General features: G+C 38.7%; 1 protein-coding gene and 1 pseudogene across 4 annotated transcripts in view; one reads left to right on the forward strand and one right to left on the reverse strand.

The window, feature by feature from the left end:
- The window catches only part of ZCCHC4 (zinc finger CCHC-type containing 4), a 58,706-nt gene extending 35,152 nt beyond the window's left edge, over positions 1–23,554 (reverse strand). The window contains exons 1-3 of one of the 4 annotated variants that reach the window (XM_043438571.1): positions 23,385–23,554; positions 22,547–22,665; positions 21,750–21,832 (exon numbers count right to left, since the gene is read on the reverse strand). In XM_043438571.1, coding sequence (XP_043294506.1) covers positions 21,750–21,832; positions 22,547–22,665; positions 23,385–23,511 — 329 coding nt within the window. In that variant the 5' untranslated portion in view covers positions 23,512–23,554. The remainder of the gene's footprint in view (positions 1–21,749; positions 21,833–22,546; positions 22,666–23,384) is intronic. The other 3 variants (XM_043438569.1, XM_043438570.1, XM_043438568.1) reach the window with 3 other exon arrangements.
- LOC122422228 lies at positions 19,143–19,664 on the forward strand (annotated as a pseudogene).
- Positions 23,555–24,711: the final 1,157 nt, after the last annotated feature.

Here is a 24,711-nt window from a genome sequence, read left to right on the forward strand (position 1 = left end):
GAGCAGAGCAGTTTGGTTTTGATGCTGTACCAGCAACCTTCTGACAATGAGTTACCGGAACCCAGAGAATAGGAACAGGGTGCAGTACCACGGGCATTTTATGGTGGACAACAGTCCATTTCATGAGATCAAGCCCTGAGCCTTTGGAGTGGGAGCACTGACTCCAAGACCCTAGACTACCAGAGAACTAACCCGAGGGAGTATCAAATAGTGAGAACTCACACAAAGGAACCACTTGAATACAAGGCATCATCCAACCACCAGTAGCACCCTGTGCAGGAGGCCTCATCCAAGCAACAAAAAACCCCCAAAAATACAAACCCAATCATCAGCAGACAGGATTACCACCTCATTCAGCCTTGCCAATCAGAGGAAAAACATACAAACAAACAAAAACTCAGCACAAACCTCACCCTATTCAAAGCTTACACAAACCACTGGATCAACCTTAGGAGGGCAGAAACCAAAAGGAAAAAAGAATTCAAACTTAAAGCCTGGGAAAAGGACACCTCAAACACAATAAGTTAAAAAGAAAAAAAATAATGAAAAGGCAGAGAAATACCACACAAATGAAGGAACAAACTAGAAACACGGAAGTCCAAACGAACAGGAAACAGGCAAACTCCCTGAGAAAGAATTCAGAATAGTGATAGTAAAGATGATCAAAAATCTTGAAAACAAATTGGAGAAAATTCAAGAATCAATTAAAGAAGACCTAGAAGAATTAAAGAATAAACATACATAGACAAACAATACAATTACTGAAATTAAAAATACTCTACAAGGAATCAATAGCAGAATATCTGAAAGAGAAGAACAAATCAGTGAGCTGGAAGAGAAAATGGTGGAAATAACTTCTGAAGAGCAGAATACAGTAAAAAGAATGAAAAGAATTGAGGTGAGTGTCATGGACCTCTGGGATAATATCAAACACACTAACATTCGAATTCAAGAGTCTTCTCCAACACCACTGTTTAAAAGCATCAATTCTTCAGCGCTCAGCTTTCTTCACAGTCCAACTCTCACATCCATACATGACCACTGGAAAAACCATAGCCTTGACTAGATGGACCTTTGTTGGCAAAGTAATGTCTCTGCTTTTTAATATGCTATCTAGGTTGGTCATAACTTTCCTTCCAAGGAGTAAGCTAATAGAGATGGCTGGATGGCATCACTGACTCGATGGACATTAGTCTGAGTAAACTCAGGAGTTGGTGATGGACAGGGAGGCCTCGGTACTGCAATTCATGGGGTCGCAAAGAGTCAGACACGACTGAGTGACTGAACTGAACTGAACTGAACATTCAAATTATAGGGGTCCCAGAGGCAGAGAAAAAGAAAAGGTATGAGAAAATTTTAAAGAGATGATAGCTGAAAATTTCCCCAGTGTGGAAAAGGAAATAATCAAGTCCAAGAGGCACAAAGAGTCCCATACAGGATAAACCCAAGGACAAATATGCCGAGACCCATACTGTTCAAGCTAACAAAGACTAAACACAAAGTTCAGTTCAGTTCAGTCGCTCAGTCCTGTACGACTCTTTGGAACCCCATGAACTGCAACACACCAGGCCTCCCTGTCCATCACCAGCTACCAGAGCCTACCCAAACTCATGTCCATTGAATCGGTGATGCCATTCAACCACTGCATCCTCTGTCATTGCCTTCTCCTTCTGCCCTCAATCTTTCCCAGCATCAGGGTCTTTTCAAATGAGTAAGAACTTCACATTAGGTGGCCAAAGTATTGGAGTTTCAGCTTCAACATCAGTCCTTCCAATGAACACCTAGGACTGATCTCCTTTAGGATGGACTGGTTGGATCTCCTTGCAGTCCAAGGGACTCTTAAGAGTCTTCTCCAACACCACAGTTCAAAAGCATCAATTCTCTGGAGTTCAGCTTTCTTCACAGTCGAACACTCACATCCATACATGACTACTGGAAAAACCATAGTCTGGACTAGATGGACTTTTGTTGACAAAGTAATGTCTCTGCCTTTTACTATGCTGTTTAGGTTGGTCATAACTTTCCTTCAAAGGAGTAAGCGTCTTTTAATCTCATGGCTGCAATCACCATTTGCAGTAATTTTGGAGCCCCCCCAAAATAAAGTCAGCCAATGTTTCCCCATCTATTTGCCATGAAGTGATGGGACCGGATGCTATGATCTTAGTTTTCTGAATGTTGAGCTTTAAGCCAACTTTTTCACTCTCCTCTTTCACTTTCATCAACAGGCTCTTTAGCTCTTCTTTACTTTCTGACGTAAGGCTGGTGTTATCTGCGTATATGAGGTTATTGTTAATTCTCCTGGCAATCCTGATTCCAGCTTGTGCTTCTTCCAGCCCAGCGTTTCTCATGATGTACTCTGCATATAAGTTAAGTAAGCAGAGTGGCAATATATAGCCTTGACGTACTCCTTTTCCTATTTGGAACCAGTCTGTTGTTCCATGTCCAGTTCTAACTGTTGCTTCCTGACCTGCATATAGGTTTCTCAAGAGGCAGGTCAGGTGGTATGATATTCCCATCTCTTTCAGAATTTTCCACAGTTTATTGTGATCCACACAGTCGAAGGCTTTGGCATAGTCAATAAAGCAGAAATAGATGTTTTTCTGGAACTCTCTTGCTTTTTTGATGATCCAGTGGATGTTGGCAATTTGATCTCTGGTCCTCTGCCCTTTCTAAAACCAGCTTGAACATCTGGAAGTTCACGGTTCACGTATTGCTGAAGCCTGGCATGGAGAATTTTGAGCATTACTTTGCTAGTGTGTGAGATGAGTGCAACTGTATAGTATTTTGAGCATTCTTTGGCATTGCCTTTCTTTGGGACTGGAATGAAAACTGACCTTTTCCAGTCCTGTAGCCACTGCTGAGTTTTCCAAATTTGCTGGCATATTGAGTGCAGCACTTTCACAGCATCGTCTTTTAGGATCTGAAATAGCTCAACTGGGATTCCATCTCCTCCACTAGCTTTGTTCATAGTGATGCTTCCTAAGGCCCACTTGACTTCATATTCCAGGATGTCTGGCTCTAGGTGAGTGATCACACCATTGCGATTAACTGGGTCCTGAAGATCTTTTTTGTACAGTTCTTCTGTGTATTCCTGCCACCTCTTCTTAATATCTTCTACTTCTGTTAGGTCCATACGATTTCTGTCCTTTACTGAGCCCATCTTTGCATGAAATGTTCCCTTGGTGTCTCTAATTTTCTTGAAGAGACCTCTAGTCTTTCCCATTCTGTTGTTTCCCTCTGTTTCTTTGCATTGATCTCTGAGGAAGGCTTTCTTATTTCTCCTTGCTATTCTTTGGAACTCTGCATTCAAATGGGTATATCTTTCCTTTTCTCCTTTGCTTTTGGCTTCTCTTCTTTTCACAGCTATTTGTAAGGCCTCCTCAGACAGACTTTTTGCATTTCTTTTTCTTGGGGACAGTCTTGATCCATTGTCTCCTGTACAATGTCATGAACCTCTGTCCATAGTTCAAAGAAAGAATATTAAAACCAGCAAGGGAGAAGCAACAAGTAACATATAAGGGACACCCCATATGCTTAACAGCTGATATTTCAGTAGAAACTCTGCAGGCGAGAAGGGAATGGCAGGATATATTTAAAGTACTGAAAGGGAAAAATCTACAACCAAGATTACTGTACCCAGCAAGGATCTCATTCAAAATTGATGGAGAAACAAAAAGCTTTTCAGACAAGCAAAATTTGAGAATTCAGTACCACCAAACCAGCTTTACAACAAATGTTAAGGGGACTTATATAGTCAGGAAATACAAGAGAAGAAAAAAGATCTATAAAATCAACCCCAAGCGATTAAAAAAATGGCAACAGGAACATATATATCAATAATTACTTTAAATGTAAATGGATTAAATGCTCCAACCAAAAGACACAGACCAGGTAAATGGATACAAAACAAGACCCACCTATATGTTATCTACAGGAAATCCACTTCAGACCTAAAGACATACACACTGAAAGTGAGAGGATGGGAAAATATATTCCACGCAAATGGGAAGCAAAAGAAAGCTGGAGTAGCAATTCTCATATCAGACAAAATAGACCTTAAAATAAAGAAGATTACAAGAGATAAGGAAGGACACTATATAATGATCAAGGGATCAATCCAAGAGGAAGACATAAAAATTGTAAATATCTATGCACCCAAAATAGGAGCACTTCAATACATAAGACAAACACTAACAGACATAAAAGAAGAAACTAACAGTAACATAATAATAGTAGGAGACTTTAACACCCCACTCACACCAATGGACAAATCATCAAAACAGAAAATTAATAAGGGAACACAAGTCTTAAATGATACATTAGATGCAATGGATCTCATTGTTATCTTCAGGACATTCCATCCAAATGCAGAAGAATACACCTTCTTCTCAAGTGCACACGGAACATTCTCCAGGATAGACCACATCTTAAGTCACAAATCAAACCTCAGTAAATTTAAGAAAATTGAAATCGTATCAAGCATCTTCTCCGACCACAACGCTATGAGTCTAGATATCAATTACAAGAAAAAAACTGTAAGAAACACAACACATGGAGATTAAACAACACGTTTCTAAATAACCAATAGATTACTGAAGAAATCAAAAGGAAAATCGAAAAATATCTAGAAACAAATGACAATGAAAACACGACAACTCAAAACCTATGGGATGCAGCAAAAGCAGTTCTAAGAGGGAAGTTTACAGCAATGCAATCCTACCTCAAAAAACAAGAAAAACATCAAATAGACAATCTAACTTTACACTTAAAATGAACAGAAAAAGATGAACCAAAAAAAACCCCAAAATTAGTAGAAGGAAAGAAATCATAAAGATCTGAGCAGAAACAAATGAAAAAGAAATGAAAGAAACAATAGTAAAGATTAATAAAGCTAAAAGCTGGTTCCTCATAAGATAAACAAAACTGACAAGCCTTTAGACAGACTCATCAAGAAAAAGAGAGAGAAGAATCAATCAACAAAATTAGAAATAAAAAGGAGAGGTTACAACAGATAATGCAGAAATACAAAGGATTATGAGACTATTATGAGCAACTATAGGGCAATAAAATGGATAACTTGGAAGAAATGGACAGATTCTTAGAAAAGTTCAATCTTCCAAGACTAAACCAGGAAGAAATAGAGATTATGAACAACCCAATTACAAGCACCGAAATTGAAGCTGTGATCAAAAATCTCACAAAAAACAAAAGTCCAGGACCAGATGGCTTCACAGGAGAACTCTATCAAACATTTAGAGAAGAACTAATGCCTATTCTTTTAAAACTCTTTCAAAAAAGTGCAGTGGAAGGAACACTTCCAAACTCATTCTACGAGGCCACCACCACCCTGATATTAAACCCAGACAAAGACGACACAAAAAAAGAAAACTAAAGACCAATATCACTGATGAACACAGATGCAAAAATCCTTAACAAAATTTTAGCAAACAGAATTCAGCAACACATCAAAAAGCTCATACACCATGATCAAGTTGGGTTTACTCCAGGAATGCAAGGACTCTTCAATATATGCAAATCAATCAATGTGAGATACCATATTAACAAATTGAAAGATAAAAACCATATGATCATGTCAATAGATGCAGAAAAAGCCTTTGACAAAATTCAGCACCCATTTATGATTAAAACTCTTAAAAAAATGTACACAGAAGGAACCTACCTCAACATAGTAAAGGCCATATATGATAAGCCTACAGCAAACATTCTTCTCAATGGTGAAAAACTGAAAGCATTCCCCCTGAGATCAGGAACAAGACAAGGGTGTCCACTTTCACCACAACTAAACATAGCTTTGGAAATCCCAGCTACAGGAAGCAGAGAAGAGAAAAAAAAAGGAATCCAGATTGGAAAAGAAGCAGCAAAGCTCTCACTGTTGGCAGATGATGATACTGTACACAGAAAACCCTAAAGACAGTATTAGAAAATTACTAGAGCTAATTAGTGAATTTAGCAAAGTTGCAGGATACAAAATCAATACATAGAAATCACTTGGATTTCTATATACTAACAATGAAAAATCAGAAAGAGAAATTAAGGAATCAATCCCATTCACCATTGCAACAAAAGGAATTAAATATCTAGGAATAAACTTATCTAAGGAGACAAAAGAACTGTATACAGAAAATTATAAGACACTCATGAAAGAAATCAAAGATGACATAAACAGAGGAGAGATATTCCATGGTCCTGGGTAGGAAGAATTAATATTACAAAATGACTATACTACCAAACACAATCTACAGATTCAATGCAATCTTTATCAAATTACCAATGGCATTTTTCACAGAACTAGAACAAAAAATTTCACAATTCGTATGGAAACACAAAAGACCCCGAAGAGCCAAAGCAGTCCTGAGAAAGAAGAATGGAGCTGAAGGAATCAATCTTTCTGACTTCAGATTATATTACAAAGCTACAATCATCAAGACAGTATGGTACTGGCACAAAAACAGAAATATAGACAAATGGAACAAGATAGAAAGCCCAGAAATAAACCCATGCACCTATGGGTACCTTATTTTTGACAAAGGAGGCAAGAATATACAATGAGGCAAAGACAGCCTCTTCAACAAATGGCGCTGGGAAAACTGGACAGCTACATGTCGAAGAATGAAATTAGGACACTTCCTAACACCATACACAAAGATAAACTCAAAATGGATTAAAGACCTCAATGTAAGACCAGAAACTCTTAGAGGAAAACATAGGCAGAACACTCGATGACACAAATCAAAGCAAGATCCTCTATGACCCACCTCCTAGAGTAACAAAAATAAAAACAAAAGTAAACAAGTGGGACCTGATTAAACTTAAAAGCTTTTGCACAGCAAAGGAAACTATAAGCAAGGGGAAAAGACAACCCTCAGAATGGGAGAAAATAATAACAAATGAAACAACTGACAAAGGATTAATTTCCAAAATATACAAGCAGCTCATACAACTCAATGCCAGAAAAACAAACAACCCAATTAAAAAGTGGGAAATAGACCACAGACATTTCTCCAAAGAAGACGTACAGATGGCTAACAAACAGATGAAAAGATGCTCAACATCCCTCATTATTAGAGAAATGCAAATCAAAACCACAATGAGATATCATCTCACACCAGTCAGAATGGCCATCATCAAAAAGTCTACAAACAATAAATGCTGGACAGGGTGTGGAGAAAAGGGAATGCTCTTGCACTGTTGGTGGGAATGTAAACTGATACAACCACTACGGAAGATGGTAATGAGATTCCTTAAAAAACTAGGAATAAAATCACAATATGACCCAGCCATCCCACTCCTAGGTATATACCCTGAGGAAACCAATTGAAAAAGACACAAGTATCCCATTGTTCATTGCACCACTATTTACAATAGCTAGAACATGGAAACAACCTAGAAGTCCACTGACAGATGAATGGATAAAGAAGTTGTAGTACATATACATAATGGAATATTACTCAGCCATAAAAGGGAACATGTTTCAGTCAGTTCTGATGAGGTGGATGAACCTAGAACCTATTATACAGTGTGAAGTGAGTCAGAAAAAGAAAGATAAATATTGCATTCTAACACATATATACAGAATCTAGAAGAATGGTACTGAAGAACTTATTTACAGGGCAACAATGGAGAAACAGACATACAGAATAGACTCACGAACATGGGGAGAGGGTGAGATGTATGGAAAGAGTAACATGGAAACTTACATTACCATATGTAAAATAGATAGCCAAGGGGACTTTGCTGCATGGCTCAGGAAACTCAAACAGGGGCTATGAATCAGCCTGGAGGGGTGGGATGGGGAGGGAGATGGGAGGGAGGTTCAAAAGGGAGGGGATATATGTATACCTATGGCTGATTCATGTTGAGGTTTGACAGAAAACAACAAAGTTCTGTAAAGCAATTATCCTTCAATAAAAAAAAAAGTAAAAAAAAAAAAAAACTGGCCATAGAAACTAAAAAAAAATTTTAAAAAGCAAAACAATAATCAAAAGCCTTAAAAAATATGATACCAGATATCCTAGTTGATCCCTTTCAAGTCATCTTTATATCTGATTTCAAAGTCATCATTTTGGTTTTTTTCCTTTTATTCCTGATGATTAAAGACAGAAGACAATCACAGTATGTTTTTAAAACTGCAGATTTTTTCAAATCCAACTAAGAAATCAGAGTAGGAGAACAAAAGAAAAATAAGTAAGATTATCATGGCTCACGTGTGCGTCTGTTAGTTGCTCAGTCATGTCCGAGTATTCACAACACCATGAACTGGGGCCTGCCAGGCTCTTCTGTCCATGGGATTCTCCAGGTAAGAATACTGGATTTGCATTTCTCTAATAATGAGTGATGTTGAGCATTTTTTCATGTGTTTGTTAGCCATCTGTATGTCTTCTTTGGAGAAATGTCTGTTTAGTTCTCTGGCCCATTTTTTGATTGGGTCATTTATTTTTCTGGAATTGAGCTGCAGGAGTTGCTTGTATATTTTTGAGATTAATCCTTTGTCTGTTTCTTCATTTGCTATTATTTTCTCCCAATCTGACTGCTGTCTTTTCACCTTACTTATAGTTTCCTTTGTAGTGCAAAAGCTTTTAAGTTTCATTAGGTCCCATTTGTTTAGTTTTGCTTTTATTTCCAATATTCTGGGAGGTGGGTCATAGAGGATCTTGCTGTGATTTATGTCGGAGAGTGTTTTGCCTATGTTCTCCTCTAGGAGTTTTATAGTTTCTGGTCTTACATTTAGATCTTTAATCCATTTTGAGTTTATTTTTGTGTATGGTGTTAGAAAGTGTTCTAGTTTCATTCTTTTACAAGTGGTTGACCAGTTTTCCCAGCACCACTTGTTAAAGAGGTTGTCTTTTTTCCATTGTATATCCTTGCCTCCTTTGTCAAAGATAAGGTGTCCATAGGTTCGTGGATTTATCTCTGGGCTTTCTATTCTGTTCCATTGATCTATAATTCTGTTTTTGTGCCAGTACCATACTGTCTTGATGACTGTGGCTTTGTAGTAGAGTCTGAAGTCAACCACAATGAGGTACCATTACACGCCAGTCAGGATGGCTGCTATCCAAAAGTCTACAAGCAATAAATGCTGGAGAGGGTGTGGAGAAAAGGGAACCCTCTTACACTGTTGGTGGGAATGCAAACTAGTACAGCCACTATGGAAACAGTGTGGAGATTTCTTAAAAAACTGGAAATAGAACTGCCATATGACCCAGCAATCCCTTCTGGGCATATACACTGAGGAAACCAGATCTGAAAGAGACACGTGCACCCCAATGTTCATCGCAGCACTGTTTATAATAGCCAGGACATGGAAGCAACCTAGATGCCCATCAGCAGATGAATGGATAAGGAAGCTGTGGTACATATACACCATGGAATATTACTCAGCCGTTAAAAAGAATTCATTTGAACCAGTCCTAATGAGATGGATGAAACTGGAGCCCCTATACAGAGTGAAGTAAGCCAGAAAGATAAAGAACATTACAGCATACTAACACATATATATGGAATTTAGAAAGATGGTAACGATAACCCTATATGCAAAACAGAAAAAGAGACACAGAAATACAGAACAGACTATTGAACTCTGTGGGAGAATGTGAGGGTGGGATATTTCAAAAGAACAGCATGTATACTATCTATGGTGAAACAGATCACCAGCCCAGGTGGGATGCCTGAGACAAGTGCTCGGGCCTGGTGCACTGGGAAGACCCAGAGGAATCGGGTGGAGAGGGAGGTGGGAGGGGGGATCGGGATGGGGAATACGTGTAAATCTATGGCTGATTCATATCAATGTATGACAAAACCCACTGAAATGCTGTGAAGTAATTAGCCTCCAACTAATAAAAAAATTAAAAAAAAAAAAAGAATACTGGCGTGGGTAGCCATTCCCTTTTCCAGGGGATCTTCCCGACTCAGGGGTGAAACCCGGGTCTCCCACATTGGAGGCAGATTCTTTATTGTCTGAGCCATCACGGTTCATAGAAGGTCAGAAATGTCTAAATCTAAGCACACCAAAGGATTCTTGAGAGTCTGCAAAGAGTCATATGATTTCAGGTGAACTGAACTCTGAACTGCACTGCAAAAATTGTGAACTTAACATAGAACCAAAGTGGGTTTTAAAACTTTTTGTATCTAAGTGCAGTTTCACTTCAAAGCGTCCAAGGCAGTGACAGATATTTTGAAAGGCTACAGCAAGAAATAAGCTTATCATGCTGGTAATTTAAATGCTCCTATTTCTATGATAAACTGTTCTTTTGATAGCTCTGTCTATGACAGGAAAGAAAAAGAAACACAACATTAAAAGCAACTTTAATAGTAATTCAAAGTAAGAACGTCAGTAGGGAAAAGGGCCCCCAAGACATGAGATGCAAGTGGAAGGAACCAGTACCCTCGTCAACAACAGACACCCTGAATTCACTGCTATTACCCTTCATTAGTAACTGTTCATTGTTGAAGACTTCCACATCCAGCCAAGACAGAGCAACAGAGAGAGGATTCACCGTCCTGGCCCTCAAAAAATGGTTAAAACATATGAAACCACAGTGCTAAGATACTGGACGACTGGCAGCCCAAACAGTGAATGCTGAGAGACGGGAAGAGATGAGCGAGTGGTACGGTGTCCAGCTCCCTGCCCGTGGAGAGCTGGCTACACAGGACCAAGGCTCCAGACGCAGCACGATGACCAGTTCATGAGGCAGAGTTCAGAACTCCTGGCAGCCACGGGCTGGGTCCACAGGTCAGAACACAGGGTACAGAGGGCACAGAGCGGACCGTGAGCGCACTGAGGCCTGACGGGAGTCCCCCCTAGTCTACGCTGACCCTGGTCAGCAGGCGTGTGAAAACACTCCCCACTCAGAGGGAAAGGGCCAGTGCAAAGGAGCAGGTGGGACAATCGGCCAGGGCACTGAGTGGGAAGCCTCCAAATCCACACGCACTGGGTACAGTGCTCAGCACGTACGGCCCCAGGAGTGGGGAGAAATCAGCCACATCCCAAAGGCTGCTCTGATCCTCCAAAAGACTTAAAGATCCGCCTTCAAAAGCAGAGGACTGTAAACAAGCAGACAGTAAATACTGTGAGCATGGCCATCCATTCTCTATCACTACTATTCTATCACCAGAGCACAAAAGCAACCACAAACCAAACAGAAACGAAGAGGCATGACCAGATGTGGCCTACAGACTACTGTTGGCCAAATCATGCTCAAGAATATCAAACTGTAGACAAGTAATTTAACTGTACCTTGGAACCAAGTTCAAAAATAGGTAAAGGAATACAAAATATCCATATATACGAGGTAAAAATCACATTGCCAGCATCAGGTATGCAAAGAAACAAGAAAACATGACCCATGATGAGGGAGAAAAAAAATCAATTCAAACCAGCTCAGAAATGACAGAGACAATGCAATCAGCAGACAGAGACAGTAAAGCCATTTTATTATAACTATATTCCATATGTTCAAGAAGGCAGACAAAAGCAACAGCCAAAGTAAAGACGTGGGAAACAGAAAAAGACCAAAGTCAAACCTATGAAGATTTTTTAATTGTCTGAAATGAAAAACATGCTAGACAGGACTCAGGACTAACAGTAGTTCAGACACTATAGAAAAAAAAAATTGGGGTCCTCAAAAGACACAGCCCTAGAAACTATCTAAAATGGAACATCAAAGGGCCCAAATATGTGAAAATGAACCTCCAAGAAGGGAAAGCGGGGAGAAAGCTTAAAAAAAAATAATGATTACAATTTTTTAAAACTGTATCCAAAGATCAAAGAAACTCAGTGAGCTACATGCACAAGAAATGAAGAAAACTATGATATATTATCTGTCTTTTGATGAGACGTTAAAGGAAATATTCCCCACCACTTACAGAAGAGTCTGCTACCAAAACTGAACTTGATTTTGGTAACACGTTACCCTCCAAGAAATACAGGGGATAGAATAAAAGTCCGATGATATTACAGGATTCAATCAATCAAATTCAGATATGGAAAGTCTATCAGACAAATGACTCTGATTCTTCAAAGAATGAAAGATAATCAACAAATTGCAGTGTGTGAAGGTTGTCTGGATCCTGATACGAACAGACCAACTATAAAATGGCATTTATGAGGTAAACAGAGAAATGTTGATTACTAACTGCACATGATACATAATATTAAGAAACTGTTTATGTTTTAAGTATTTTAATAGTATTGTGATCATGTTTTTAAAGGCCTTATCTCTTGCTATACATACAGAAGTATTTCTGGGTAGAACTAAATAATGTCAGGTTGAAGGTGAGGGTAGAGGGTACAGGTGGAACAAAATTAGCCTCATATTGATGACTGATGAAGCTGGGTGTGAGGGCAGGCTTTTTACACTGCAAAGAATAAAGGAGGCTCTTTACACTGCTCTCTCTTCTCTTGTGTATGCTTGAAATTTTCCTAAGTTAAAGGTGTTAAAAAGCACTTTAAAGGAAAGGCAAGAGTCAAACTCAAAAAAACACACACAAAGACAACTCCAGAAGATCACTAAGCAAGAACTGGGTTTTACTCAGCCGTAAAATAATGTAAGACTCGGTTTTTCATTCTTTGGCATTGGGGACATAATTAGGGAAATTTCTCAGAATTCAAGAAAATGAGTTTCCAGTTTGCAAGGATTTACCTGACACCCAGCAAAATAAAATAATACAGACTCACATCAAGATAGACCCTCATGACATATCACATTGCTAAGAATAAAGATTCTAAAAAATTGATGGAGGGATCAAACAAGTCACAGGTTACACAAAAGAGATCAGGAATGAACTTGTTGAACATGAACTTGTTGAACCTGATCTTCTCAACAGCCATGAGGAAGACAGAAGAAGCTGGAACACTGCCTTCTAAACTCTGAAGAAAATATATTCCCAACCTAGAATCCTATCAATGAAGTATCAGCATAAAGATATTTACAGAAATGCAAGATTTCAAAGCAAAGAAAAAAGATTAAGTCAACTGCTGGGTGGTAAAAAATCAAACTGGCTCCAGACATCTATAGTATTTACTTAACTCTAGAACAGTGCTCCGCAAAGAGGGCCAGGCTCTGGAGCTGGCCACCATGTGCTTCTAGTTCCTGACCAGACAAAGACAGACATTCAGAGTACATGTTTAGAAACTTTGATACCATTTAGGCAGAGTACTTTTATGTCTGTTCAGTCTAATAATAAAAAATGTGGGCTTGCATTCTGTATTTCTTCTTATTCATCTTATTTTCTAATTATATTTTTACATTATAGAAGTATCCAATCCCAGTGAACTGTAAATAAAAATATAAATCAACCAACCAAACAAAACACTGACCCTTTAACAAAGATCATTAGGAAGCACTGCTCTGGAGGACATGAAGCAATACTGCAAAATCCCAAGGAAAATACACACCTGAATAATTTTATATTTAAATACAATGCCATTCAAGAATAAAGGAGTGACACAGACATAGAAAAAAACTTATGGTTACCTCAGGGGAAAGGAGGGTAGGGAGAGATAAATTAGGAGTTTTGGATTAGTAAATATACACTACTATACATAAAAAAGAAGCAACAAGGCTCTACTGTATAGCATAGGAAACTATATTCAGTATCTTGTAATAAACTATAATGGAGATGAATCTGAAAAATTGATACATATATATAAAACTCTAATGGCAGAAAGTGAAGAGGAACTAAAGAGCCTCTTAATGAGGGTAAAAGAGGAGAGTGAAAAAGCTGGCTTAAAACTCAACATTCAAAAAACAAAGATCATGGCAGCTGGTCCCATCACTTCATGGCAAATAGATGGGGAAAAATGAAAATAGTGATAGAGTTTATTTTCTTAGGCTCCAAAATCACTCAGGCAGTGACTGCAGCCATGAAATTAAGAGATGCTTGCTCCTTGAAAAAAAAGCTATGACCAACCTAGACAGTGTATTAAAAAGCAGAGACATCACTTTGCTGACAAAGGTCTATACAGCCAAAGTTATGGTTTGTTTCTCCAGTAGTCATGTATGGATGTGAGAGTTGGACCATAAAGAAGGCTGAGCACTGAAGAATCAATGCTTTTGAACTGCAGTTCTGCAGAAGACTGTTCAGAGTCCTTGAACCACAAGGAGATCAAATCAGTCAATCCTAAAGGAAATTAACCCTAAATATTCATTGGAAGGACTGATGCTGAAGCTGGAGCTCCAATTCTGTGGCCATCTGAAGGGAAGAACCAACTCATTAAAAAAGACCCTGATGCAGGGAAAGATTGAGGGCAGAAGGAGAAGAGGGCAGTAGAGGATGAGATGGCTGGATGACATTACCAATTCAATGGACATGAATCAGTAAACTCCAGGAGACAGTGCAGGACAGGGGAGTTGGGCGTCCATGGGGTTACAAAGAGTTGGATACAACTTGGCAACTGAACAACAACATATAAAACCAAATCACTTTACTGTACACCAGAAATTAACACACTGTAAATCAAGTATACTTCAATTAAAATATATACAGGTGTAAAGGAAACAAATAGAGATTAATTTCTAATTGTAAAAAACAACAACAACAACAACAAAGAATAAAGGCATTAAATATTTTTGGACTTGGGAGAATACGGGTTATATGGTTATATAATCTGGGTACTTCATGCAGAAACTGCTGGACAGCTGGATGTCAAGGAGAAAGGGCAACTTTTCCAGACAGGAGCAGTTCAGAAAGTTTGAGGACAGATTTCTTCAAGAAGGTGAAGCTGATAGATTATGCTACATCTGAATGTTTTGAGAGAGTTCAGACAACAGGCAGAGAGTTTGCAGTTGAATCATTTCTGAAGCACATAAATAATTAAACAGATAGTCATTACAAAACAAATAACCCAAAACTATTATTAGCTAGTTGCAAAACAAAAGTTGTGCAGAAAAGAAGTTATTATGATTAAAACATGTTTTAATATAAATGGAATTATACAATAGCCACATGGATATTTTGATGTAAACTATTTTTTAATTAACAAAAGCCTTTTTTATGAAAGAATTAAAACTGCTGGAGGATAAATTTCAGTCAGATGAAACAACACTAGACTGTCAGTCAGCACTAAATCCATTTGACCACAGACTAAAATGAGAAAAAAATATGAGTATCAGAGTATAAAATGGAAACAATAAAAATCCAAATAATACCAGCAGAGGAAGGGGAAGAGAAAGTGAGAGATAGTATACTATCTGTATCAGTATACTGATTTTCTCATGTTTTAGAGCCATAGGCCAAAAGATATAATTTAAAACTGAAAAATCAAGTGCTATAAGCAATAATCAAAGGTATGAGGTTAACCCTAACAAGAAATAATCAATTGAAATCAGATAGTAACTATAGAGAAGGAAAGACAGAAGAAGAAATACATAAAGTCACCATTTCTCATTTTTAGATGAAGGAAGGCAATATAAAAAAAAAAAATTAAATCTAGTTTAAAAAACCACAAAGGCAACCATTAAGACAAAAATACAGAAGAAACGCATATTAAAAAAATAAAAGCAAACATAGACCATAGAGTGAAAGAGAATAAAAAGAAGCAATAAAATCTGGAAGCATAAAAATCATGCAACAAAGCCAGGACCAAGCATATCTATCATACCCACTATTAAAACGGGCTAAATAAACCCACCCATTAGAAGACAGACGGGATCACAAAAGCAAAATCCAATCAGGCTACTTCATCACTTCTAAGATGCATATCTCTTCATACTTTAGCATCGAGGATATTGAGGCACGATTTAAAACTGCCACCAGCCAGACTGTAGGTGGAGGGTCACTGCCATCACCCTATGACTCAGTCCCGAAACACAGTTACTGTACCTGCAGTCAAGGACCAAAGCAGAGCGACAGAGCCGAAGCACGTGCCTGTGTGCTAAGTCGCTTCAGTCGTGGCCGACTCTTTGCGACCCTACACTGCAGCCCGCCAGGTTCCTCTGTCCATGGGATTCTCCAGGCAATAATACTAGAGTAGGTTGCCATGCCCTTCTCCAGGGGATCTTCTCAACACAGGGGTCAAACCACATCTCTTACAACTCCTGCATTGGCAGGCAGGTTCTTTACCACTAGCACTGCCTGAAGAAGCCCTGGGAACCACAGCACACTTTTGATATCAGAGAAGTAAATACTTGTCACTGAATGAATGACAAAAACAATCAAAGGCTTTACAGGAAAAAGGAGAAGGGAAGCTCCCCAAAGAGATGATGCTATGTCAGTTTCTGCTACTTAAAAACAGTCAAAAGGACTGCCTATCACACACCCACTGAAGCCAACTGAAAGCAGGACAAAGTGCAAAATCACCAGATGAAAGTTCAAAGAGATGAAAGTTCAAAGCCAGGGGCTAGTGTGGCAATTCACTCACTACATGAGGCTATCTTAAGGCACTAACTTTAATTATTTTTAAGAAAAGAAAAAGAACAATGTTAAATGAACCTCCACTTACACATTTTGTGCCTGGTCAAAACTTTCCTTCAGAAATTTTTTATTGCTAGTTTATTAACCTTCTCTTGACAAGATCAACTGAGATCTTAGGCATATTTCTATTCAAAATTACATCATCGTTCAACAACATGGCTTTATGTAACATTCAGACATAAGAGTTTTTTTTCAGCTTGGCAGGAAGAACAGGAGACTCTCTAGAGCAAAGGATTACTCAGCGCTGCCTCCTCATTTGTACTTAACTACACACACGTGGGGGCAAGGAGAAATTCATTCTGCAGCACAGCTCAGCATGACTCACAAACTGCAGGCTAGCATTCAGAATGTCACTTTTATTGATCTCCATTTGATGTTCCATTTGCCTTTCCAGGAGTAGACAAATTATGTTTATGGCATTTCCCTAATAGCAGACCTTGAAAATCTGAGTTTAAATGAGCTCTGAAAAAAAATATAACCAAATGAATTATCAACTAAACAAAACTATCTGGATGCACATAAATTAATGCTGATTTTAGCATTAAAATATATCTTCTCTAAGACTTCAGGGATCATGATAAAGATGCCAACATACTACATAATAGAATACATAACAGGCAGCTGAAAACTGTAAAAGAAGTCAAGTCTCAGGCACAAAAATATAAACCAGTCAGCTGAACACATATGAAATATAAAGCATGGTTCAAAGAGTAAAATTAGGAAAATGATTATCAAATCCTATATTGTGGAACTTAGAAGTCTGTGCAGCACTGCCAGCTCCATAATAAAAATCAAGTAACAAGGGTCGATTTATCTCAATAACTACAATTTTTCTTTTCTAACAATTTCAAAACTAAATCAATGAAAAGCTAATGCTATGTCACAGTAACAGATAAAAAGTTTGCTTTATAGAATAGGGATAATGTTTAAATGCATTTTAACACTTTCAAATATAGTTACTTAATAAGATAACACAAATGAGTTGTATAAAATTAAACTAGAAAACAACTATAATCTCAAGTAATAGTATGTCATCCTTAGGTCCATTACACACAAGAATAATTTGCTAGTCTCAAACTGAAGACACACTAAAAGAATAAGCAATTAATAGCACAGAACAGGTAATTTAATAAGCTTTGGTTTTAGGAAGGCAACATTTTTAATTTTGAAGAATGACTAATTTCAAACTTTTCACTCCGTAGCAAGCAAATAAGAAAGCATAAGAGCATCAGCTATAAAGTGATGCAGTAAAATCAATGGCACTACACTTCAAAAAGTGTAAACTTTTACCAATCCTCCAAAACCTATTTAAATACCATATCCTTAAACTGAATCAGTTAGTGAAGGCACAAGTAATCTGTAGAGCTTCTGACCTTCCACAGTACCCAGTTTTTTCTGAGAGTACTGGCAACAGAGTACATTCTTCTTTGCACTGTATTATTTTTAAATATATCTCAACTCCATTATTACTAGCATTTTAAGTTCTTTTTGAGTCCTCAACAATGAATGAATAAATGACTGGATGGATGGAAGGATAGATAAATGGACAGAGGCCTGGAAAACAAAATCTGAGGTTTTGGATCACAGATGATTTAAGACAAGCTCTCAAAAATCAGCACTAGAACAGATGAAATTACAGCCCCCAAGAAATAACCTTTTGAAAAAATTTTAATATTTTCATATTCTAGCCAGTGTTTTTATTTCTAATTATCATGAAATATGCATTTCAAAAATTGTTCAGTATCAAAAACCATACTCTGGCAGTACAAAGATTTGCACCGTGGTTTAGCTCCAGGCTAAAATCTTATTATGTAAGGAAAGAAGATCATCTAAATTTTCTTATGGAGTTTAACTGAATCACCAATATTCTTATGCAATAACATGAAATACATGCTTATTAGCTAAAAGTGATATGGTAGAGTACAAAACTAAGTACACATTATGACCACAACCCTTTTGCACAGGAAAAAAGCCAGGAGGAAGTACTAGAAAATGACCAAAGTGATGGCTTCAAAGGGAGAAACCATGATGCTGCTTCCCTACTTTCTACTTTCTGCATTTATTCTATCTCATTATGATAACCTCATAATAATATCTCTCTATATAACTTTGTTTTACATCCTTAAATCTCCTTAAATTACTACACATCATATATTAATTACTATCTGCTTATATGCTTAAAAATACCACTTCAGAATCAGAGAGGCATAACTTTGAGTCACCGCTCAGTCATTCTAGTAGTATGAAGTTGATGAGGTTAACTTAACTTCTCCAAGCCTCAATTTTCATCTAAGTAAACCACCTTGGGAAGGATTAAACAGTATCTCATGGAGCAAGAAACAGCAACCCACTTCAGTATTCTTGCCTGGAGAATCCCATGGACAGAGGAGCCTGGTGGGCTACAGTCCTTGGGGTCATAAAGAGTTGGACACAACTGAGTGATTTTCACTTCATTTCACTTCACATGGAAAACACCTAACATAATGCCTGGCTCAGTGATTCCCAATTTTCATTAATTCTCCTTTCAACATTTTTTGTTGCTGATTTAATGCCCATAAATTAAGTATATATCAAGTTAATTCCCATAAATTAAGTTGATATCTCAGTACTGTAGTACTGAGGGGCAATCAAGTTATCTTAAAAAAAGTCACCTCCATCAAAGGACTTTAAAATCTATTAAAAGCTCAGGAAGGAGAGTGTGGCCAGGCGGCTCGGACTGAGCAGGGTTTTCCTTGTCAGTGAATCGTGTAGAGTACACTGCCAGTCTCTTGTCTTCTCTTCACCATGGCTTCTTCTGATATCCAGGTGAAGGGACTGGAGAAGCGTGCCTCAGGCCAGGCTTTTGAGCTGATTCTCAGCTCGAGATCAAAAGAATCTGCCCCAGAATTTCCCCTTTCCCCTCCTAAGAAGAAGCATCTTTCCCTGGAGGAAATTCAGAAGAAATTAGAAGCTGCAGAAGAAAGACGCAAGTCCCATGAAGCGGAGGTCTTGAAGCAGCTTGCTGAGAAACGGGAGCATGAGAAAGAAGTGCTTCAGAAAGCATGGAGGAGAACAACACCTTCAGTAAAATGGCGGAAGAGAAGCTGACCCACAAGATGGAAGCCAACAAAGAGAACCGGGAGGCACAAATGGCTGCCAAACTGGAGCGTTTGTGACAGAAGGACAAGCACCTTGAAGAAGCGTGGAAGAACAAAGGATCCAAAGACCCTGCTGACGAGACTGAAGCCGACTAATCTGATCTGAGAACTGACTTTCTCCCCGCCCGCTTCCTAAATATCCAAAGACTGTACTGGCCAGTGTCATTTTACTTTTGCCCTCCTGACAAATATTCTAGAAGCTGATGCAGGACTATAGGTAGATCCAGAGGGTATGATGTTGTTCTAGGGGCTAAAGGGGAGAAACGAAAGGTGTTTTACACTTTTTCTGAAGTGTTGAAGTCTTTCTAATGTAGCTATTTTTCTTGTTGCATCTTTTCTACCTCAGTACGCCTGGTGTGCTGGGTTAATGGCTAGTACTGTATCGGCTCCGTGCAAACATGTCTGTGAAAAGAGTATGTAGTGGCTTCTTTCAAATTGTTAGATGCTGAATATCTGCTCACTTTTAAATCCCAATTCTGTCTGGATCTTACAGACGCTACTGTACTTGAATGGTTAATGAAGGTGCACAGTGCTGTTAAAAAAAAAAAAAAAAAACTCAGGAAGACATTTTTAACAGATCCCAGTATCCTTTCCACTTAACCTAGACAAGACTTCAGAATCCTTCTCAACACAGCAGCCCAGGTAACCAGAAGGAGCTGTCATGAGAGTGAAAACCTGTTTGTCATCAGCAACCCAGACGAGAGGCTTCTTAAGAAGCTTCCCCCAGCGCATAGAGTACGATGCCTACCACAAAGGAAAGGGATGAATTTTCTTCACAGGTTTACCAATAAATTAAATCTGTGACTCAATTCCAGTTAACCCAATAAAACATTTTAAAAATGCAGATTTTTAAAGACAGATGTAGTACCTTTAAAAAAATTTTTTTAGTTCTTTTATTAATACTATTTCAAGAAAGAAGATGACAGTAAATCTTCATGAAACTGGATTTGGCAATGATTCTTAGCTATGATAACAAAAGCACACGCAACAACAAAAAAATTGAAAGATGAGACCCTTTGATACACTCTTGTGGTAAAGAATCCCCCTGCCAATGCAAGAGACACAAGGGATTCAGGTTCAGTCCGTGGGTTGTGAAGATTCCCTGGAGTAATATATGGCAACCCACTCCAATATTCTTGCCCAAGAATCCCATGGACAGAGAAGCCTGGCGGGCTACAGTCCACTGGGTCATAAAGAGTCAGACACATGACTAAGTACATGCATGCACACACACACATCTAGAACATATAAAGAACTCCTGCAACTCAACAACAAAAAGAGTAATGACCTTGTTAAAGTAGACAAAGGACTTGAATAGACATTTCTCCAAGAAGATATATAAATGGCCAAAATGCATATGAAAAGATGGTCAACACCATTAATATAGAAGGAAACAAAAATCAAAATCATAATGACATACCACTACACAACTGCTAGGATGGCGACCCTAGCAAAAAATAATAATACTACATGTTAGCAAGGACATGCAGAAATTGGAACTCTGCTACATTGCTGATAGGGATGTAAAACAGTGCAGCTACTGTAGAAAACAGGTTGGCAATTTCTCAAAAAACTAAACAGTATTATCATATGATCCAGTAATTCTACTCCTAGGGATATATACAAAAGAAATGGAAAACAGGGACTCAAAGTATTTATACACCAACATGCATTGACTATTACATACAACGGCCAAAAGGTGGAAACATCTGGGTGCCCACTGATGAATAAACAAGATGTGGTACACATATACAAAGGAATATCATTCAGCCATAAAAAGGATGAAGTTTTGATACATGCTACAACATGGATGAGCCTTGAAAACACTACTCCAAGTGAAATAAGTCAGACACAACAGGACAAATACGGATGATTCCACTTATCTGAAGTACCTAGAATGGTCAAATTCATAGAAACAAAAAGTAGATTAGAGGTTATCACAGACTGGAGGAAGGTGCAATGGAGAGTTATTACTTGACAGTGACAGAATTTCTGTTTGGGGTGATGAAACACAGTGGTGATGGTTGCACAACACTGTTAATATAATTATCGCCACTGAATTGGCAAATGTTAAATATGCCTTTTACCACAACAAAAATACACTAATTAAAGTAAACTTAAAGGCACAGAGAAAAAAATCAACAATGGGATAATAAATTTAAAGTGACACACCATCAGTACCTTTCCACACACTGAGATCGGGATAAAGGAGGCTCACAGCTTCGGTTATGGGCTTCCCGGGCAGCAAGTCTGGCTCCTGACAACTGAAAGATAGTACAAAACTCACTTAGTAAATCATCAAACTGGCTATCATCCTAGAAAAAGTGGTATCATATTTGAACACCAAGAAGCCAGAAACTCAGGCAGCTCAAAGATGTAAACAAGCATTCATTTCAGGGGGAAACAAAAGACCTTGGGAAACTCTAGAGCAGATTGAAACAGTAAACAATGTACTGAAGCACTGAGAGATTAATTCACACATGGTGATCTTAACAAGTCTACAAAAGAGTGGCACACAGACTGTTTTTCAATAAACCTAACAAAGCTGAAAGTTTTCTAGTCAAAACTCTCAGAAACTTGAATTGGCGCTGAGCCAAGAGGATACCACGCTCATAACTGTATCTCTAAGTGCCTTCATCAGCCATCCAGTAGCTAAAGAAAGGATGTTTGATGCAAATGCTTCCCAAAAAGGGTTTTTCTAAAACACTTCCAGGAATGATCATGACCTGCATTCTTCAGGAAGAAATCTATATTTGCAAACTCAATATTAATACCTCAGAAAGTTTTAAAGGAAATTCATTCTTTGAGACAGTAGTTTAAGATATCAGTAGTCAGAGTAAGTTCAAAGTAATTATAAATTCTAATCTCTGGACCAAAAAACATGATACCTTCATCTCTTAAGATGTTTATCTCATATGTTCTTAACAAAATGTCACACACATCAAAAGTAAATAAATATATCCAAGAAGTTGATATACCTTTTCATCTTCCCATTGAAAAAAATTACAATCTTTTCTATCTCTACAAGCTGAGCAGGCATAAAACCTCCGTGTTTCTTCTTTCCCTTGGTTCACCTTCACAAACAGAAGAGTAGGTCCTAGTTCCATAATAAAAAAGAAAACATGTCAGACAGTCATCGATATCAAGTTTCTAGTTTTCACCGACTTTAAAATTTGTTTTAGCTTTATGCACAGGTTGTCATAATTAAATGCAATACTTTGATAACTTTTTTTTTTTTTTTTAACCAAAAGTCACACATTCAGGCACTGACTACTTAAGAAACATTTTGAAAACCAGTCTCTCCAGAAGGAAAATGCTAGTGTCAGTACAGCTGCAGTCCACATGGTGAACCGTCTAGGTCCTGACACAACAACAGAGTTCGAACAACGGAGCACTTTGTTACCTCGGCTCAGTTATCTTTCCAGTGAAACTCTTAGCTTTTAGATTTGGACACACTCTCTCTCCGCGAGTTAGAGAAAAACTGGGTCTGCTTTCTAAGCAAGAATACATGATTTCGCGCCTCCCTAACTTTTTTTAACTAAAAATAAAGGAAATCAACAAATGAAATATCCAAGTACTTGGCAATGGGAATTAATAACATACATCCTTTGTGCCTAGCCTCTGCCTCGTCCCTTCAAAAAAGATGTAACGGCTTTGAAGCCAAAACCACAACAGGAGGGCTTCTTTGAAGGTTTCTTAAGTAAGTGGAAAAGCACAACTTCCCTAGGAATGGGAGCGCTAAATGCCCCAGGCGCCCTCAGGATAACCACGCCCCTTGGCGCCCGACAGCCAGGCTGAGCCCAGACGCGGACCCACCGTGAGGGCACAGCGGGGCGGGGGTGGCGGAATCAGAAGAAAGCACCAACTCGACTCCCGAGTACCCCTGGCGACTCGAGCTCTCCTCTGCCTCCACGGCTCCAAGCCGGTCCCTGGAGGTCGCCATGTTCCCACCGCCGTCCCGAAAGCCTCAGTCCGGACCAAAGAGGCTGAGATAGAGCGCCGCTTGGACCTGCAGCGACTTTAGCGCGCCCTCACGCTGCTAGGAGGAACTTCGGCTGCTGGAGCGGAGGTCATGCCCCTAAACCCTGTCCCTTGCGAGATGGAGGCTAAGAGGTCCCTCTCCTGGGATTGAGTGGGAGACGGGATGGATTGACAGGCAACTTGCTGGACCCTGTGCAGTAAACGCACCTATTTTCTGCCTCAGCCTTAGTACCTTAGGATCCGTGAGTACCCTCCTTTTCTAAAAATATAGCCAGGAGATGAAATGACTCTTGGGCTTCCCTTGTGGCTCAGCTGGTAAAGAATCCCCTGCAACGAGGGAGACTTGGGTTCTATCCCGGGATTGCAAAAATCTTCCCCTGGAGAAGGGAAAGGCTACCCAATCCAGTATTCTGGCCTAGAGAATTCCATAGACTGTATAGTCCATGGGGTCGCAAAGAGTCGGACACGACTGAAAGACTTCCACTCTTACATTCTGTGAAGGTTATGACCACGGATGACTCTTAGCAGTGCAGCAAAGATTTGGTCTGGTTACAAATCCAAAAGGCAGCATCACCACCACCACCAGCCACGACTGATAAAAATAGCTGAAGACTCAACTTAGTAAAGATGTCAGTTATCCCCATATTCAGAGCATATCTTGGTCAGATGTTTGTAGATTTGGACAATATTATTCTGAAATTTATAAGGAAATGTGAGAAAACTAGAATAGCCTAAAGAATTTTGAAAAATAATAAAGTACGAGAAATTAGTCTACCCAATTTCAAGACTTATTGTGTAACTGCAGTAAACACATGAATGGTTGTAGATGAAATAGTCAATATCTATAGTATGTAATATATATTCTATATATACACAGCTCCACCCATCAACAGGAAATTGAATTAAAGATTTACTGAGCATGGCCCCACCCATCAGAACAAGACCCAGTTTCCCCCTCTGTCTGTCTATCTCATCAGGAAGCTTCCATAAGCCTCTTATCCTTCTCCATCAGAGGGCAGACAGACTGGAAACCACAATCACAGAAAACTAATCAAACTGATCACATGCACCACAGCCTTGTCTAACTCAAAGAAACTATGAGTCTTGCTGTGTAGCACCAACCAAGACGGACAGGTCATGGCGGAGAGTTCTGAAAAATGTG

Source organism: Cervus canadensis, chromosome 19, assembly GCF_019320065.1.
Source record: "Cervus canadensis isolate Bull #8, Minnesota chromosome 19, ASM1932006v1, whole genome shotgun sequence".
NCBI classification, from domain to species: domain Eukaryota; kingdom Metazoa; phylum Chordata; class Mammalia; order Artiodactyla; family Cervidae; genus Cervus; species Cervus canadensis.